Source organism: Citrus clementina, unplaced genomic scaffold, assembly GCF_000493195.1.
Source record: "Citrus clementina cultivar Clemenules unplaced genomic scaffold, Citrus_clementina_v1.0 scaffold_8, whole genome shotgun sequence".
Lineage (NCBI taxonomy): Eukaryota > Viridiplantae > Streptophyta > Magnoliopsida > Sapindales > Rutaceae > Citrus > Citrus x clementina.
In genome coordinates, this window is record NW_006262022.1 from 24,692,623 (window position 1) to 24,711,574 (window position 18,952).

The 18,952-nt window shown below is 35.4% G+C and overlaps 3 protein-coding genes across 5 annotated transcripts in view; 1 reads left to right on the forward strand and 2 right to left on the reverse strand.

The window, feature by feature from the left end:
- Positions 1–4,366: 4,366 nt before the first annotated feature.
- Positions 4,367–8,641, forward strand: LOC18035411 (ethylene-overproduction protein 1). The gene is given in 5 exon segments (XM_024178343.1): positions 4,367–5,878; positions 5,881–6,859; positions 7,078–7,369; positions 7,450–7,759; positions 7,894–8,641. Coding segments are annotated over 5 exon segments (2,787 nt in total). The 5' UTR covers positions 4,367–4,905; the 3' UTR covers positions 8,127–8,641.
- A 157-nt stretch (positions 8,642–8,798) lies between these two features.
- LOC18035673 (probable inactive receptor-like protein kinase At3g56050) lies at positions 8,799–13,231 on the reverse strand. Of its 2 annotated transcripts, XM_006425056.2 has the most exons (10): positions 12,876–13,230; positions 12,558–12,705; positions 11,847–11,918; positions 11,629–11,772; positions 11,392–11,532; positions 10,320–10,828; positions 10,044–10,243; positions 9,826–9,958; positions 9,097–9,696; positions 8,800–8,942 (listed from the first exon to the last, which is right to left on the reverse strand). In XM_006425056.2, exons 1-9 carry the CDS (start codon positions 12,985–12,987, stop codon positions 9,098–9,100), a joined length of 2,058 nt encoding a protein of 685 aa, XP_006425119.1. In that variant the 5' UTR covers positions 12,988–13,230; the 3' UTR covers positions 8,800–8,942; position 9,097. The 2 variants fall into 2 exon arrangements, with proteins under 2 accessions (XP_024034115.1, XP_006425119.1); XM_024178347.1 differs by having other exon boundaries at positions 8,799–9,696; positions 12,876–13,231.
- A 4,387-nt stretch (positions 13,232–17,618) lies between these two features.
- Positions 17,619–18,952, reverse strand: part of LOC18035553 (LRR repeats and ubiquitin-like domain-containing protein At2g30105) — a 6,060-nt gene continuing 4,726 nt past the window's right edge. For both annotated transcript variants that reach the window (XM_024179393.1, XM_006425061.2), the window contains 3 exons: positions 18,766–18,831; positions 18,383–18,502; positions 17,619–18,296 (listed from right to left, as the gene is read on the reverse strand). In XM_024179393.1, coding sequence (XP_024035161.1) covers positions 18,186–18,296; positions 18,383–18,502; positions 18,766–18,831 — 297 coding nt within the window. In that variant the 3' untranslated portion in view covers positions 17,619–18,185. The remainder of the gene's footprint in view (positions 18,297–18,382; positions 18,503–18,765; positions 18,832–18,952) is intronic.

The window sequence follows — 18,952 nt, forward strand, 5'->3', positions numbered from 1 at the left end:
ATGAGTGCAAGGGTTTGAGTCTGCATAAAAGTATTTATGAGACTTATTTACAATCTTTCTTCAATTATCAAATAATTGAGTGGAGTCAGTTTATTCCTCACAAAATGTGAGTAGAGTGGACAGTCCTCGAATATTTGAGAGGGTTTGAAGAATTTGGGCAGCGCTTCAGAGGAGTACATGCCACGAAGAAGGTCCCAATTGTAGAATCTATTTATAAATATTAATCGTAATACAGACAGTCCTGTATAACAATATTAAAAAAAAAAAAAAAAAAAAAAAAAAAGCCACCACAATCACTACCAACCATAACCTCTAGAAATCACTACGTGAGCACAAATCCTAGCTGCCGCCGTCTTTGTCAGCTTGCAAAATCCTTGATGCCACTGCTAGGCAGTACCCACAAACCATAATGCTGCCCCTGCCCACAATCAAACCGCACGCTGCAAGTTCCCCCCCCCCTACCACCAGACGGTACTCGGCACCACGCCAAGCCACAGTCGCAGCCGCGTGTACTGCATCAATTGGTACCGCAACAGAAGCCGAAAAATAAACAAGTCCATACCGGCCCACTTTCTTTTTTGTTCTTTAATTGTTCTATATTCTTTTTCATTTTTGTGCATATTTTGCTGCTGTTCATAGGCGTTTAATTTGGAATCCGATTAGTTGGATTTGAAAAGAAGTATGTCGAATTTGGATTCGGATGGATTGGAATTGAAGAGAAGTGTATTGAATTTGGATTCCAATGATTGAATTGGAGATTAGATGAGGATGATGTCAGACAAAACCAAAAATTGAGAATATTGAGGAAATAATTTTTTTTTAAAGGAGTTTCTGGTTGTATTTGAATAATAAAAAACTTAAGTTATATATTTCTATTTGGGAGTCTCCGAGTTACTTCAGTTTGATTTCTGAGAAAATTAAAAAAAAAATGAAAGAAAGTAATGAATTTTTATGATATTTGTTAATTTGGATTTTATGAATAAAAAATTTCCCTATTTTGGGTGGTCCAAACAATTTTTTTTTTTCAAATCTTTGTAACATGCAAGGGCGAAAATGTTGTCAAATCTTGCATTTGGTGCAGGGATACTTTCGAGGGAAATTTACAAAAACAATCCTAAAATTTTTAATTTTTTAAATTTAGTCCCCAAACTTTTTCCTGTAATAGCTAGTCAATTACTAATTTTTGGATAAATAATCCTCGTCACTTTAAACAAATTTACAAATAAATGTTATTCTTACAATCCACTCACACTCTCAATAAATCACTAAGCCTCATTACTCTCAATAAATCACTAAATCACACCAAATAAGTATTATATAACTGAAGATATTAATCTTCAATTGAGAGTTGGGAAACTTCTTAAAGCTAGTGTATAACTCTTACACAATATGAACTTTTTATGTAAAGATTAGTGTTTAGATTCAAAATTGACATAGTTTTGTTGTAAATATTGTTATTTTTCATTCACAAAATAATTTAAATTTGTTGACGTACCTTAGTTTAAGTAGAGAAATAAAAAAATAATTAAAAATACCGAAAATTCAAAGTAAAAATAAAAACCTAGATTGAATGAGATAGACTAATTTCTCATTATCTGTCTTACTAAATCTGAGTTTTACTTTGAATTTTTAGTATTTTTTATTTTTTTTATTCCTCTAATAAAATTAAGTATTTTAACAAATTATATTATTTTGTAAATAAAAAATATCAATATTTACAATAAAACCATCTCAATTTCGTGTAGGAGTGACGTGTAATATACTGTAGGTTCTCCTAAGTGAGTTGGGCCGGACCTGGGGGAAGTCAAAAAACATTACCCGTATACGTGAAAGCTATTTTATATTTTGAGCCAAAATTCGTGTTATGTTGTATGATATTTTATTAAGCTATTAAGACATATTGACAGTACTATCAAGACCTAATTAATGAGAGTAACATCTTCATTGATAATAACATCGTGATTTTTTGGGTTAATATCTAATACATCTGCATGTCGATGTATTTTTGGAGGGTGCGTTGGCATTGATTTTCTTTGTCTTTCAAACCTTTTTCAGACTCTGTTCTGGAGATGGGTCCAGGCTCGAATGATGGGACATTAAAAATTGTAAACTAATGGGGTTGGTATTTGTTGATTTTATAGGATACTGAAAATTATCTAGACTTGAAAAACTCGCACAAAACTTTTAAAAATTAAAAATATTATTAAATTCAAACTTAGAGTTTATTTCAAAAAATAATCAAATTTTGTGAAGTTATAAAAGACACTTATTTATTATAATTTAATTAAAAAAACTTATTTTAACAAGACTTATACTTAAATTCAGAATACAACTCAAATCAGTAATGCATAAATAATAAAATTTTAAATAATAAATTAATTAAAATATTACTAAATTTTATAAATTTCATTCTAATTAGAATTTCTTTCTTCAATTCTTGTGCTGTCCATCACAAACATACTAAATGGATGTTATTTTCTAGTACCGGTACCCCCCAGACATACAGCGGCTTCAACGTTACACCGTCATTACGTTTACTTGTTGCACTTTACAAACTTTTGCTTATGTCTTACGACAAGAAATTGTAACAAAGAATTTATACGGTACAATGTTGGGGCTGCTCTATAAGCTCTCCCTCCAAGTAAGTTGCTGTTCTATAGCGGTGGTGTTTGAGCTAATCTTTTGATTCTACAGTCCCTGGACATGTGCACAAATTGCCGCAACTTGACCTGCTACTCTTCGCTTTCTCACATGGGATCTTAGATATGTGATAACTTTTCTGGGTGCTTTGCTCCATTTGAGTCCTTGTAGAAATGGTACATATTCTGTTTTGTCTTTGCCTCCCTCTCTCTCTCTCTCTCTCTTTCCCCTTGCAAGTTTTTTTTTTTTTTAATTCTGATATATACAGATTGTTACTGATATTAAATCAGATATTACAATTACAATATTTACAATCGTACTAAACAATTGGGACCGCCGCTATACATTAACCCACTGAAACATTTGTCCAAATACTTTAAACCTTCTCTAATATTCGAGGGGTGCCTACTCCACTCACATTTCGTAAGGGAGAGACTGAAACTAACATTCATAATACTCTTATGGAAGCTCGAACCCTTGCACTCAATATTGTAAGTGTAAAGTTTCTCCCATTGAACCAAAAGCCCATTGGTTCTTTCCCCTTACAAGTTGCAACAATGTTTTGTCACATATTGGAGATGTTCAACCAAACAAACACGAATAGTTTGAATTTAGCCTTCCAAATTCTAATCAAATGATAGAATCTTATTGTGGAAGGAAGGAAAAAAAAAACCTAATTTAATGTTTTGCAAGGTGTGCTTAGATCTAATTCGTACCTACCCATCAACAATTTGGTACACGAGCCCCCCCTTATTCATTTTTAAAGTCAATAATTACCAACATATCTGGACACATGCATGTGTTTCTCTTCTCTAGATGTGATCTGTTTGGTTCATTAAATTACATTGGTGGTTTTGATGGAGAGGTTCCTTATTATCTTAATAATTTAATGGGCCATTCTCTCTCTTCATGATTAAGACATTTCACCAATGAACCAATCTCAACTATTTCATGATAATTTAGTGATCAAAATTATATCCATGATATAATGCTCTTATCTTCTTCTTTTTACTTACAACAAGCACACTGTCTTATGACACCAATGAGGCAACAATTATGATATAATGCTCTTATCTTTATCTTCTTCTTTTTAGTGTAATATTTGGCACCCTCAGTTAAAAATCTGGTTGGTGGGCTCTAATTGCGATGGTTTTTTTTTTTTTATTTAGACGAAAACAACTCATATTCATTTTCCAACTATCATAACATAACTGAGTCCCAAATAGTTAAAATAAATACTATTTTTTAATTTATACAAATACTTAAAATAATTGAATCAAAAAAGTTGGATAACACTGTAACGTAGTCATTCTCATGGATTGCTTCAGTTTTTTCCGTGAAAATCTTCAGCTCATCCCGCACAAGCTCTTTCTGACTTACATTGTCTTGAAAACCTTAAAAGATGTTTCCTTTAACTGTAGGATCTTTTTGGTAATGATGAGAGGAAAGAACTTACCTTTTTTTTTTTTTTTTTGAATTGAGGAAAGAACTTACTTTATCAGGTCATTTTCACCTTTTCTTAACATACAATTTACCAATTAATTAAGGGAGCTTAGCACTTGCCATTAATTAATAATCAACAATTATCTGGCTGTAAAGTTGAAGATACCTCTTTCAGAAAGAAAGGGCAAAAAAAAATTAAAAAAAAAAAGGGCTGAAGATGCCTTAGAAAATCATCAGAAACTAACGAGCCATTTATGATATGATAAACCCAGTTGACCAAAACTCACATATCTTGTGCAGCTGATGTGGCAATAATGCAGTGGTTAGTGGGGGGACTGAAACTCTTTTGCATTGGAGTGAGTCACCTAATCAGAAAACCGAAAGCTCTGGTCACCAAACTGACAAAGTTCAGAATAAAATAGGACCCTACTGTATCTCTTTGAAAGATATACAGAGAGAGCCGCCTAACCTAAGAAGAATCTATTCCACCATGGAAGTAAGAGTGAAAAAAACGCTATGATAAGGTTCTTCATTCTTTTGCAAATTTTCCTCCTCTTCTCCACGAAACAAACGCACCCTCTTGAGCCTCTGGTCTGCAATAGCCCCATCCTACTTTCATTTCACGCTTTCTTGCTTTTCTGCTGGTGTTAGCACTTTCTCGGCCAGAGGTAAACAAACTTTTCATTAACATTTTCATTGCCTTTTTTTTTTTTTTTTTTGGCAAAAGACTGAGTAAAAAAACTCATTTTTTTTCAATTATTATTATTATTATTATTACTATACTACAGATATGTACACAAGGTAATGCATATTTGATACAAAATGCGCGGTCTTAAGTTTATAGAAAAATTTAAGAGTACCCAAGTACACGCATTAAACCAACAAGACGCCAGCAGTGGCGGCTGTAATGGTTGTGCCAATGGAAGCAAGCTTAGCAATCACAAAAGAACCAAATTTACTGTGTCGAAATCAAACAAGTCCAAATCTGGCTCAGTAGCCCAAGCTCTGCTTCCTTACGGATTACCCTCAACTGACCTCCTTGAGCCTTCTATAGACCCTCACCTGAAGCCAATCCAGTGTGTAAAAGCCTTAGCTGATCTTTATAGAAGATTTGAAACTTGTCTAGAGTCGGATAAATCGATGCTATTCATAGAGCAGTATGCATATTTGTGTGGCTTAGGTGATGCCAAGTTGTTTAGAAGGTGTCTTAGGTCTGCTAGGCAATATGCTGGAGATTTGCATTTAAAGGTTGTGCTCTCAGCTTGGTTGAGGTTTGATAGGAGAGAAGATGATCTTTTGGGTTCATCATCTATGGATTGTAGTGGGTTCATTCTTGAGTGTCCCAAGGCTGCATTGATATCTGGGTGTGATCCTAATTCTACTTATGATCACTGCAAATGCTCTGAGGAAAACGCAAAGTCGAATCTAGGACCAATCGTTGAGAAATTTGTGTGTTTGAGTTTGGAGGAGGATGACGGTGTTACATTTTGTGTTGGTGACAAGGAGATTATTTTTGTTCGCAATAAAATTGCATCACTTTCAAGCCCATTTAAGGCAATGCTGTATGGAGGTTTTGTTGAGTCCAAAAGAAAAAGGATTGATTTTTCACATGATGGGGTATCTGTTGAGGGACTGAGGGCTGTTGAAGTGTATACTAGGACTAGCAGAGTGGATTTGTTCTGTCCGGGTATAGTTTTGGAGCTACTTTCTTTTGCAAATAGGTTCTGTTGTGAGGAGATGAAATCTGCTTGTGATGCTCATTTAGCTTCATTAGTTGGTGATATTGAAGATGCATTGATCTTATTGATTATGGTTTGGAGGAAAGGGCAAATCTTCTTGTAGCCTCTTGCCTGCAGGTGTTGCTAAGAGAACTCCCAAGTTCTTTATACAATCCAAAAGTGATGAAAATATTTTGTAGCTCTGAGGCTACAGAGAGATTGGCCAATGTGGGACATGCTTCTTTCTTGCTGTATTATTTCCTGAGTCAGGTTGCTATGGAAAAGGATAGGGTATCGAACACAACAGTGATGTTGTTGGAGAGGTTGGGGGAATGTTCAACTGAGAGGTGGCAGAGGATGCTTGCTTTGCATCAATTGGGTTGTGTGATGTTTGAGAGAGAAGAGTACGAGGATGCCTGTCATTACTTTGAGGCAGCAGCTGATGCAGGTCATATTTACTCATTGGCTGGTCTTGCAAGAGCCAAGTACAAGTTAGGGCAACAATATTCAGCCTATAAGTTGATGAACTCTATCATATCTGAGCATAAACCAACTGGGTGGATGTACCAAGAACGGTCATTGTATAATCTTGGGAGGGAGAAGATTGTGGATTTGAATTATGCAACTGAATTAGATCCCACACTTTCGTTTCCATACAAATATAGAGCTGTTGCAAAGATGGAAGAGGGGCAAATAAGGGCTGCTATCTCAGAGATTGACAGAATCATTGTTTTCAAGCTTTCAGTAGACTGTCTTGAATTGCGAGCTTGGTTGTTCATTGCAGCTGAGGATTATGAAAGTGCTCTGAGAGATACCTTGGCTCTGTTAGCTTTGGAATCCAACTACATGATGTTTCACGGCAGAGTGAGTGGAGATCACTTAGTTAAGCTCCTCAACCATCATGTTAGGAGCTGGAGTCCTGCAGACTGCTGGATCAAACTGTATGATAGATGGTCCTCTGTAGATGATATTGGCTCTCTGGCTGTCATACATCAGATGCTGATAAATGACCCAGGAAAGAGCTTCCTAAGGTTTCGGCAATCTCTGCTTCTACTGCGGTAAGCATAGATGACAATATGCTTGGTTAATTTCTTTTATAAGCACAGACCATACTTTTACATAGAAATCCTGCAATTTGCTAAGATCTATGTTGCCTGTTGTACCTGTAATGCTGTGATTTATAATATTTGCGACATTCCCTCTGAATCGTTACTGTAGTTCTTTTCCATGTGAACTGTGAATTATGCATTGTGACTATTCTCTGTGTATGTAATAGGTTAAATTGTCAGAAGGCAGCTATGTGCTGTTTACGTTTGGCTAGAAATCATTCTAGCTCTGAACATGAAAGACTGGTTTATGAAGGTTGGATTTTGTATGACACTGGCCACCGTGAAGAAGCTCTCTCTAGGGCTGAGAAGTCCATTTCAATTGAAAGGACTTTTGAAGCATTTTTTCTTAAGGCCTACATTCTGGCAGATACGAATCTGGATCCAGAATCTTCAACTTATGTTATCCAACTATTGGAGGAAGCTCTTAGATGTCCTTCTGATGGTCTTCGGAAAGGGCAAGTGAGTTCTAGCAAATAGCAATACCGCTGACATTATCATTTCGCCACGTTACTTGCTTGAACATGTTTCTAATTTTGCAGGCATTGAATAATTTAGGGAGTATCTATGTGGAATGTGGTAAGTTAGATCGAGCTGAAAACTGCTACATCAATGCACTCGACATCAAGCATACGAGAGCACATCAAGGGTTGGCACGTGTATATTACTTGAAAAACGAACGAAAAGCTGCTTATGAGGAAATGACTAAGCTACTAGAAAAGGCACAATACAGTGCATCAGCTTTTGAGAAACGTTCAGAATACAGTGATCGTGAGATGGCAAAGAATGATCTCAATATGGCAACACAACTGGATCCACTAAGGACATACCCTTACAGATACAGAGCAGCTGGTAATTTTGTGGCCACACTCTGTAATTTTGATTCTGATTGGTATTCAATTTCTTTGCCTTTTCACTTTACTAGTTCTTATTTATAACCTGGGAAGTCCAAAACTGGTACTAACTTGGAGAATTTTTAATATCAGTGCTAATGGACGATCAGAAAGAAGTGGAAGCAGTGGAAGAGCTGTCAAAGGCAATAGCTTTCAAGCCTGACTTGCAAATGCTTCATCTCAGAGCAGCATTTTATGAGTCAATGGGGGACCTCACCTCTGCCATCCGGGACTCTCAGGCAGCTCTTTGCTTGGATCCCAACCATATGGAAACACTTGACCTGTATAATAAGGCACGAGACCAAGCCTCTCATCAACAGAAGTGAAGTGAGGTTCACTCCTATGCTGCAGATAACGTTACCGTCTTGGGGCTTGATTCTCGGGTTTCATGCAGAAAACCATTGGAAATTCCTTAACAGTTTCATGTTTTTCCTGGCAATCATAATCTCAACGAGCTTCCAGCTTCAAGGCAGCCACAGGATGAAAAGGAAGTGCCTCAACAGAAGAGAAGAGCAGCAGACGGATATGTATGTACAGGCGACCAGCCGACCACTCAAGACAACTTTGGTGGTATGACGATGATCTCCTCGTGTTGTCATAGAAAGGTAGTCACAAGTTTAGTCTCACAGCTGTGCCATTGTTCTCAGCAAGGGTATAGGGTTCACAATTATCTTCTTCTAGGTGACAATTTTCCTTTTTTTTTTTTAACAAAACAAAATCTCAGTTCCTCTTGTACATAAGAAATGCTGCATTACAAGCTTACAGTTGTTGAAATATGCTCCTACTTTTTTGGTTTTCCAATTACCGTAGTATAAGCCATCGCGAAAGAATGCATGTTCATCAAGGTACAACCAAAAAAAAAATAAAAAATTAGGTCTTGGTGAATGTTGGGAATATCAGTTTGATTACTTTGATATCTGCTCTTTAGGCTTCCAGTAACTGGCTAAAGTGATTAAACGTACCAAAATATTGAACAGCCATATAAAAGAAAAACATCATTTATTGATGTGATCAAACATATTCATATATATCCTGTTATTTATACAATCGACTTTAGCACAGCGGAAAAAAAAAAGAAGCGAAAACGGAAACAAAAAGAAGAGAGATCAAGCAGAAGATTGCAGGCCTTTTCTCCTGGTTATCTACACCAAAAAAAAAAAAAAAAAAAAATCATTCCTCTACCTTCTTACATCAAGCAGCATAAACTCTACATGCCACTGCTTCCAAGCCCATAAACAGAAACAGGGAAAAAGTAAGTAGATATCATTTAGATTTACAATGAGGCTAAAATTTCACCTCAACTTGCTTCTGATGACAATATTTCAAGCTCTGCCCACCAAAGAGGAGATAGTTTGGGTGTTGCTCCATCAGGTTCCATTGCTGTAATTTCCTTCAACTTAGCTGCAATGCCTCTCATTGATGGTCTTTGTTTAGGATCAGGGTGGACACAATTCTTGATCACTTCAAGCAATTCCTCAAGCACATTCTCCTGGAAAGATTTTAGAGTAGGATCCACTATATCTTTTAGCGGCTGCTCTCCTTTCAAGTATTCTGATGCCCAGTTCTCCAGAGAGCCATTTTCTATGGAGTACGGGATCCTACCGGTTATCATCTCGAACAAAATAGTCCCAAAGCGATAGACATTGCTCTCTAGATCTACTGCTGAGGTTTCCAGAAGCTCCGTAGCAGCTGATCCAGTCTTTGCTGCAGTTGTATTGTTCCAGAAACTGAAGTCTGATATTTTGGCTGCATAGTCTTCAGTCAGGTATATAGACGAAGATTGTAGATTTCTGTGGGCAATAGGTGGTGTCAACTGTTGCATATGCTCAAGGCAGTAGGCCATGCCCATTGCTATTCTCAATCTCATTGCCCAGTCCAGGTGCTCAGCTTCTTGTACTGCAAAAAATCCATATTTCGAAGTCAATAAAAACATAGAACAGAACATTTAGCTTCGTTTACTCAAAGTTTGATGCTTTTATAGACATGTTTTGTCTAAACAAATGGGTTAAGAAGTTTAGCACTTACTGTGTAGATGCTCAAACAGTGATCCATTGGGAGAATACTCAAAAACCATCATTCTTGTGAAAGGCTCATCTTCTTCACAATATCCAATAAGGTTGACAAAATTTTTGTGGTTCACTTTCGATAATGTGTCTATCTGCAAACAAGACCAAAAGTGACATTCAGAATTCCAACAGCTTGCATGAAGTTTATCAAATTTGGATTTCAAAAATTAGAAGTACCTTCTTTCTAAATTGTGATTCTAAATTCTTTGACCAGTCTGCACGAGATTTAACTGAAGTCGACGTGACGGCTATTTCAACCCCACTTGACAAAGTTCCCTTATAGACAGTGCCAACTGTGCCATCTGAAAAAGAGCCGATTATATTACTGAAGTCTTCACAAGCTGCTTCAAGTTCTGATCGCTTGAGCTTGGGTACACCTGAAAAGAAGGCTCTTATTCATTAGCATTCAAGTGTGTAATGGCACAACACGCTTGTGAGAAATAAAAGAAGTACCTGTTACAAATGCTTTCTGCAGCTGCCCACTTAAACCTGTTACCCAAGGTTTGACAGTAACCACCTTACTGCTTCGGCAGACCAAAAAGCCAATTGCTGAAATCAGAATGAGTGATAAGCCCCCAATAATTCCAGCCAAAACTAAGACCGTATGATGCTTGGACTTGTGGAGACTCTCATGAACTTGGCTTGGAGTTGAAGCAGCGAAAGACATTGGAGCACTGTGCAAATGTGGTGGTGAGGAAACAATGGGTATATTTACTGGTGCTGGTGGTATTATAAGTGGGGAAGAAACTGATGGAGACTCTGAAGGAGACGGTGAAGGAGAAAATGACGGTGATAACAATGACGACATTGAAGGGGAGAGTGACGGCGAAACTAGAGGTTCTGGCGATGAAGCAATAGATGAGGACGATGATGGTTCAGAAGCCTTCCTTTTGGCTTCAAAGCCATTTGTTACCTGCTGCAACATCCTCCGGAAAGCATTATCTCCAGGTTGGACCTTGTTCCTGACATACAGAATCGAAGTCACTCTGAAGTAGAAAAACTTTTGCATAACGAATGTATATGAGCATTATTCAGCTAATGAACCCACACCACACGTTCAAGTATGCTGAAATTCAATTATGCAGACCTCAGTGAGGAAGGCTCTTAGTCAGAAGGATAAAATTAAAACTAATGCAGTTTCTTCCCGTTCTGCAGACAGTTTTTCCTCTTTCCGTGATGCAGTCCTAAAAATCTCTACTAATGGCAACAACACATTGCTTCTTCACAGCATGTGGAAGATTTCAAGATGCATAAAATGGTATCAATTTACAGATTGAAGATGAGCTAAGACCTTAATTTTTAGTAAACAGGAATCTAGTTCTCTTCAACTACAGTTATAGTTTCCATAGTTAAGATGTAACTAATTATTCTAATTTATTCTCATTACAGTTGGCTCAAGTCTATTTATAAAGTCTTTTCGTAGAGATTTTTTTTTTTTCTGTTACTACCCTTTTGAATATCTTTCTATTTCACGGTTTAACAGAGCTCGTCTAAGGAAGCAGTGTAACGAACTTCAGTTGCTTACCAAGTAAATAATCCACTGTTACATGATGCTCTTGAAGCAGCATTAGTTAGCCAACTCTCATCCACCTGAATCTCAGAAATAACCTTAAGCACATGAAGTTCAGGAGATATGCCACCAAGGTACTGGTTGTTGTCCAATAAACTGCCATAGGAATCAGATTAGGACTCAATCAAAAGCTTCAAAAATATATATATATGTGTAAAATGAGAGCTAGAATAAACAGGAGGATTAACTTACAGAGTAGTCAAGGAAAAACTATTGCCAAAATCAGAAGGAAATGGTCCGCTAAAATTGTTAAATCCCAAGTCCAGGATCTCCAGTTCCTTCAACTCTCCAATCTCTTTAGGAATAGTTCCAAAGAATGAATTGTTGCGCAGAATACTGTTAACACATAACATTCAAAATAATGTATAGAAGAAAACAGTACTAATCAAGAGAAATTACAAGCTAATTACATAGATTTTAACTCAGACAGCTGCCCAAGTTCAGGTGCCAGCATCCCTCCAAGACAAAGATCCCTCAAATTCCTGGAAAAAAAAAAGGATGAAAAGAAGAACCCATCAGCAGTACTGTTATCCAAGTGATATGACAGATCAGAAAAGAATGGGGAGTTATGCAATTACAATCATCAACATCACAAATGCAGCATTAAACATTTTGTCATCTTGTCACTTTCAAAAGTCTTAAATGTCACATTCAATTGAATTTCTTCATCAACAAAATCAAATGGGGCTGCAATAAATCTTCTGTCCATCCATTTAAACTTTAATCAAGAGCCTTACCCTTCAAAATTAGATCTTCAGCCAAAATCAATAATTGACTCAACAAACACACCGGTAGCAGTTGAAACAATGGCAAGTGTCATTCATTAATAGCACACAGGTTTTACTTTACACAATGTAATTAATTACCATCTCAAATTGATTTTCAAATTCGTAAAAAAAGAAATACAAACAATGATGACCATGTGACTCTATTAAACAAAGATTATGAGATCTATACACCCTCTAGTGATCAAAAACAGATTCAAACGTTGTGGATTTTCGCACTTAAAAATTTAGACCAAAAGTATGTGCATTACGCAACAAACATATATGATGTCAATTAATCATTTTCAGAAGCAAAAAACATGTTTTATAAAACAAATCAATGAATGAATCACTCACAAGATAACAACTTTCCCATCTGAGCATTCAACACCGAACCAAGAACAAGGATTAACATTATCTCCGACTCCGTCGTTATCACCCCATTTTGATAAAGCACCAAAAGGGTCTCTCACCACTCTCTCTCGGAACCTCAACAGTGCCATCCCTGCAAGTTCATACAGTTATTTGCTTGAAAAAACTCTATGGAGGATATATTATTAGTTATTACATGCAAAAACAAATTTATATTATATATATATATATATATATATATATATATATATATATATATATATATATAATTGATATTTAAATTTCTTATTAATAATACAATACCTTCGCTGTTCAGACACCATGCCAGACTCAGATTCTGAAGAAACAGCAGCATCACCAGCGTCAACGCCGCCATGTTGAGCCTCAACTGGTGAAATCTCCAGGGTTGATTCATCCCGAGATGATAATAATATTGATAACATATAATATGCAGCTTTGTCTGAACAGGTGTTTGTAATATTATTATATCAACTACCAAACCTAACTTGAGACTCGAGAGAAATAAAATGAAATGAAAAAAGATATGAAGAGAAAGTACGTGCGTTTGTGGAGCCAAACGAAATGCTTTTGTTTCCAAAGAGTTAAAAGAAGGATCCAGTGATGTTGGATTTGCATTTGTCTTCTTGTAAGAGTCTTGACTCGCTCTTCGCTCCATCCTCAATTTAAAGCGCCGTCCTCTAAATATTGTTCCACGTGCATAGCACGTGCTGCTTGCTCTCCTCCACTCCCATTCACCTTCTTCTTATTAATTAGTTTGTGGCAAAATAGAAATAATTTATCCAATTTAAGAATTCTTTCAAAAATCTGGTAACTCTTTCTGAATAATTGTTTATACGCATCCAAGATTGAGTCCATTTGGAAACTTCATAAAGTGATTTTAAGTCCAGTCTTAAATGGATCAGGATCTTCTCATGATCTGATTTTTATCTGAGCAAATTTTGTTAATATAATTAGTGGTTAATAAATTAAAAATAAAAAATAATTAAATCTTAATTATTCACTACACAAATACAAATGGTTTAAGATCTGTAAAATATCAGGAATGCTCAAATCAAGAGACGATCTTGATTCGTCTTAAATTATCTCAACCGATTGTTTTTCGATTCAATATTTGAGAAATATTTCATTTTTCTTTTATGGTATCAAATTTTGAACTTATTAGAAGAGTCCCTAATGCAATGAAAAAGAGTGCAAGTAACTTCATTGCCCAAATAATAATATATTTCCATAATTAAAATGATCAAAAGAACTTAATCGATTGATGGCAATTTCTCTTTTGTTTCCATGGGCTGCTTGTTGAAGAGGTCCACAACCCATCACTTGGGAGTCATTTCATTTGATTTCCAGCCTGCACAAAATTAAACCAATTCCCATAACGATTAGCTTTATACCCTCTACCGACAATTGATAAAGACAATCTGAAAATACAATAATTCACATATAATTTTAAATTTTTGTCAAGTTTTGCCAAGTGGGTCCTCAATCGTTTATCATTTTTTTTTTTTCACTCTCAGTTGGGTTCTTTGCCATGTGTGGATCGCGTACATAATACAATTTGTGCTGCAAAATATATGATAAATTAATTAAAAAATGTATGTGAGAGGGCATGGAGGTCACTTGGAAGGTAAGTAGCAAAGGTGGGGAGAGGTATGATTCTTCAATCATGATAGTGAAGATTAAGAAAATGATGTTTCATCTTCCCCAAATATGATTTTGGGATGGGATGTTAATTTGGGCTGATATTTTGATGTTTTGTCTAAACAGTAATTTGAGTAAATGCTTTTTCGACAATAAATGCTTATGCATTGCTTACTTTTCAATTATTTTACACCTAATTCTGAGGACATTTATCACAAGTATGATTTTACAAGCTACGATGACAGTATGACACTTTTATAGTTCCCTCTCAAGCTAGTAAAAAAGGAAAAAAAAAAAAGGAAAAATCCTTTTGTGGTGGTTTCTTTAATATAAATAATTTAAAAAAAAATATATTTAAAATTTAAAATAACTGCTAATTAGGTTGATCCAGCACCTCTTTGTCTCGACTTTGAAGATGATAATTTAAATCTCTTCATAAATTTGAGAGTTTATTTTTATATTATTATTTTTAGTTTTCGATTTCGATTTCTAAATTGACTTTGAGTGGTTGGGTTTTAAGTATATTTCAAATATATTTTGTATTATCTCTGTTTCTATTTTACTCTCAAGTATATAAAATTCAAAAACACTCACGATAATCCTTTCAAATTTACCAAAATGGTTGGGGCTTGATTTACAAAAATGTTGATCATTTAAATAATTAACTAGAAACTTTGTTGGTCTTTATTGAATTTTGATAAAAGTTCATTTAATTGTGAGTGATTCAACGAACATTAATTACATTTTTTTTCTAATAAAAGAGAAAGAGAGAGATAATTAAATAAAATGCACATGTAGATATAATTTGGATTATTATTATTATTATATAAAAGTTATACATTCAACATTAAAAAGTTTGATACAAAGTTAGGTGATTCAATGGAGGATGATATTAAGCCATTTGGTGCAACCATATATGTGACATTAGATGTGACAAAAAATTGACAATCCACCATACGAAAACATATGCACTAACACTTTGTTAGTACACGTTTGGATGGAAACATTTAACAACAACAATATGTGTATGAGTATATGTAAAATAAGTAAATGATTTTGATGATCTTCAGCTAGGCGTGGACCAGAATTTAGATACTTGGCCTCGAATTTTCGTTGATGGATGGACTCATTACTCATGAGCGGAAGTGGGGCTCAATGGATAAGCTTTTGAAGAAACAGACAATGCAGCTTCCTTTCCTTTGGAATTAGAAATCGGAAAAATGGCTTGCAACCTCTTCATAGTGGGACAGTAAAGCAGCGAGCCAGCAGTATTATAAACAACTAATTCAAGCTCATGTTACTTAGCTTGAGATTTAGCTACTATTTTATTAGCTTTTGCATGTTTGGTATCTGATTTTTATGGTTCCCAGTAGTAAGCTTTACGTTTTCGATTCTTTTTGTTCAAAGAATTCTTACTCTTTTCAAAAAGGCTATCTGGCAATGTTTACAGTTTCATAAAACATTTTGGATATGTTTGGGCCTCCAAGTCCTATTTCCCCGGTTTGTAATAATGAATCTGAATTCTTCCTCTCATGGAATCACCATGGGATTCATTCAAACTCAAGGCTGCCCACTAGGGCATTTTTTTTTTGTAGCTAGATATAGATACGTACATTTGGAAAGCAATACACTCTCACCGCTAACATTAAGAGATATTTGAACCCTTCCCACTGCCAATGAGTTCTCAGTTGCAACAATTATAAGAATATTCAATTTCTTGCGGCAGTTGTTGCTTGTTGAATGGCAAGTACACGCTTCCTCTATACACTTCTTTTCCATTGTGGTTCCCAGAAGTCATGGCTTTGTGGCAGCTCCAAGGAATGTCCGGGCCGCTTTAATTTTAAATTTTCCCTTAGTTTAAAGTATTAGCTAAACATACCCATTTTCATTACACGGCATATCCTAATAGTAAAAAATCTTTCTCAATAATTAAGTATTACAATACCCATTAACATTTTTACATCAAAATCTCTTTCCAAATTTTACCATCAGTCTTGAACAATTCACAAGTTTAAGCAATGAGGAGCTTTCGAACTTACCTAACCCCAAGAGTTGGTAAAATAATGATTAAAGAATTTCTGCAATTTGCTGACAAGAAAATTTGCTCTTTGCTACTGTTAGCAGGCTGTTAAAATTTTATTTTTTTGGTTTAAAAACAATGCATGACAACAAGAAGAAGCATGCTGTTGTCAGCAGGAAACAGGATTAAATCAATATTCAATCCAATCGCTTCATTTTTTGTCATGTAATTGTCTAGTGTCTTGGCTTTCAAGTCTGTAAGGTGACGATTTTGTTATCAATATAATTTAGTTTTTATCTAATTGATTAGATTCCTAAGCATAATCCTCCAGGATAAGAGTCTTAAGATTTGAAACTAATTGGTGATTGAGCTATGGTCCGGAACTTAATTATCAATTCTCGATGGCCATGGATGCAGAAGGGAAGTCAGAAGCTGCCCACTTGGGTATCTTTGTCCGCAAATTAAACTTCTATTTGATCATTCCATGAGCCCATAGAGCTGTAATCTTGCCGGGACTGAAGAAAATCAACTTGCATAACATTTGAAAACCAACTACTAATTAGAAATATATCGTGGCTATATTTGGATCGTTTGAAGCAAGGCTCTCGTATTTATAGCCACGATCAAGCACTAGAAAAACAGATAAAATAAAACAAACTACTATCATGAAAGACGAATCATTCGTACGTTGTCAATCACAATTCACTTTCTCTTACTCATCCCTCCATGCAGCAGCTTTTGCTGCTGAATATTTCACTTTGCATTCAGGCTCGCTAACAAAGTACAATTACGTAATTATTCCAAGTCATTATTATTTGATCGGCCACACAAGCGAATAAGGAAATCAACTTTCCACCATCCAAATGCAAGGCATATTGGGTTCATTAACTCTCTTTAAATAATTTAATAGCAAACTTACCTGGATAAATGGCACTAAAAAAGTAAAAAAAAAAAAAAAAGATGCTCAAAAAAATTGTCTTGCGCCCCGCCCTCTTATCCTATAAGTGGAAATACAAATAAAATAACATGATGACAGTGATTATCTTTAGAATTATTGTCGTGTTGATCATCAAATATAATATAACGGAGGTATTCTAAAATTTCTTTGTCGTTAATATGCCTACATATTTGTGAATGTATCACATTATGAATGGACCAACCGTTAATTTATTTGCTATTTTTGGATTTGTTTTGTATAATTTAATCTACACCTGGTGTTTCCAGAAATGAAGGATCCTCTTCTTCGTCAACTTCTGTGGCATCAACAATTAATTTCAAGTATTGTGTGGTTTTATTTTCAAGTGAAATAAAGATTTCTAGAATGAAAAACATAAAGCAGGAACCAAGAAATTAACTGCATTCGCCTTTCAGTTTCTAAGTTGGTCGTAGAGCCACTATCAACAAAGATTGAAAACAAACCCATAAACATTAGGATCTCCATGTTTACAAACTGCAAGCAACTTTGATTGGATGAGTGCATTGGGCTGATGCTCTAATTAATGTGCTTTTACCTGAAGAAATACAGATTATTATTTATTGTATGCTAATTAATAATAATGCAAAGTGTTCTAGTCTATGTCCGGTGTCCATCTTGACGTGAAACTCGAAGAAGCCGCTTTCTGTAAATTTTGTACCACAAATTAAACTAACAAATTAATCTATCTGCATGGCCAATTCACTCAAACACCAGAGATTTCCCACTCCGCAACCAGACTAGAAACTAAGAATTCTCAAGAATGGAGGGTGGCACTCCCGTTCCAAGATATAGATCGTTTTCCAATTGATTGTATTAATTCAAAGGAATTCTCATTTGAATAAAATCCTATGCAAAGCTAAAATCAACCATGGCATTGTAACTATTCACATAACAATGAGGTTCTATATGGGAAAAGGCGATCTTGCACAACTGCCATCTTGTAATCCAAAAACTGAAGTCAGCTTTTATCAGCACCTTCGTCAAATTCAGTAGAACCCATGACTCTGAAATCCAATTGCTTCTGATGCTTTGCACGCCGGCGTTTATCAAAATCATCCCATCCTTCTAACTGTCAGAAGAACACTGTAATAAGCATTCTGATAAAAGTTGGGCAAACTGTGGCACTTGATAAAAGGTAGTGAGATAACTACAAACCTGACGTAGGGCATCCATTGTAATTTCTGTATTATGAAGTTCCAGTGTGGAGAGCTGAACACACTTGCTGAATAATGTTGTTGGGAGGGATTTCAGAGCATTGTTATCAAGCTGCAAAGCCTGAAAGAGATATTTAACAAATTAAGATCTATACATAGTGGCAGATCTCATTTCATGCACATCACGGAGGGAAAAGAAAAGAATTGATCAACCTAGTGATTTAAACTATCTAACCATCCTCTGATAAGAATGTCTTATATTCACTTGTGAAACAATAACCAAGACAAAGCAAAATTATTACTTCTTACAGCAAACTTGAGTTTTAGTATAGAAACAGATAAAGAAGAGGAAAGAATTTAAACAACAATGAATAGAGTAGGAACCTTTAGATAATGCAAATTTTCAAGAGTCACTGGCAACCCTGACAGAAGATTTGATGAAAGATCAATCTGCATCACAAGAAGACCAAGTTAAGCAAGATGATATTTTAATCTATTATATTTAATTGGAAACAGTCCTTGTTTGCAGCACATAAGCTAATTAGCTATACCTCTTCTTCATATTAGGATT

Bases quoted from the DNA above. Each gene is read 5' to 3' on its own strand.
- LOC18035673 (XM_024178347.1), bottom strand. From the start codon at position 12,987: ATGAATCAACCCTGGAGATTTCACCAGTTGAGGCTCAACATGGCGGCG. The intron at 11,919-12,557 runs GTGAGTGATTCA...TTTTTTTTCCAG, and splicing joins GATGGGAAAGTTGTTATCTT to GAATTTGAGGGATCTTTGTC. The intron at 10,829-11,391 runs GTAAGCAACTGA...TCTGTATGTCAG, and splicing joins AACAGTGGATTATTTACTTG to GAACAAGGTCCAACCTGGAG.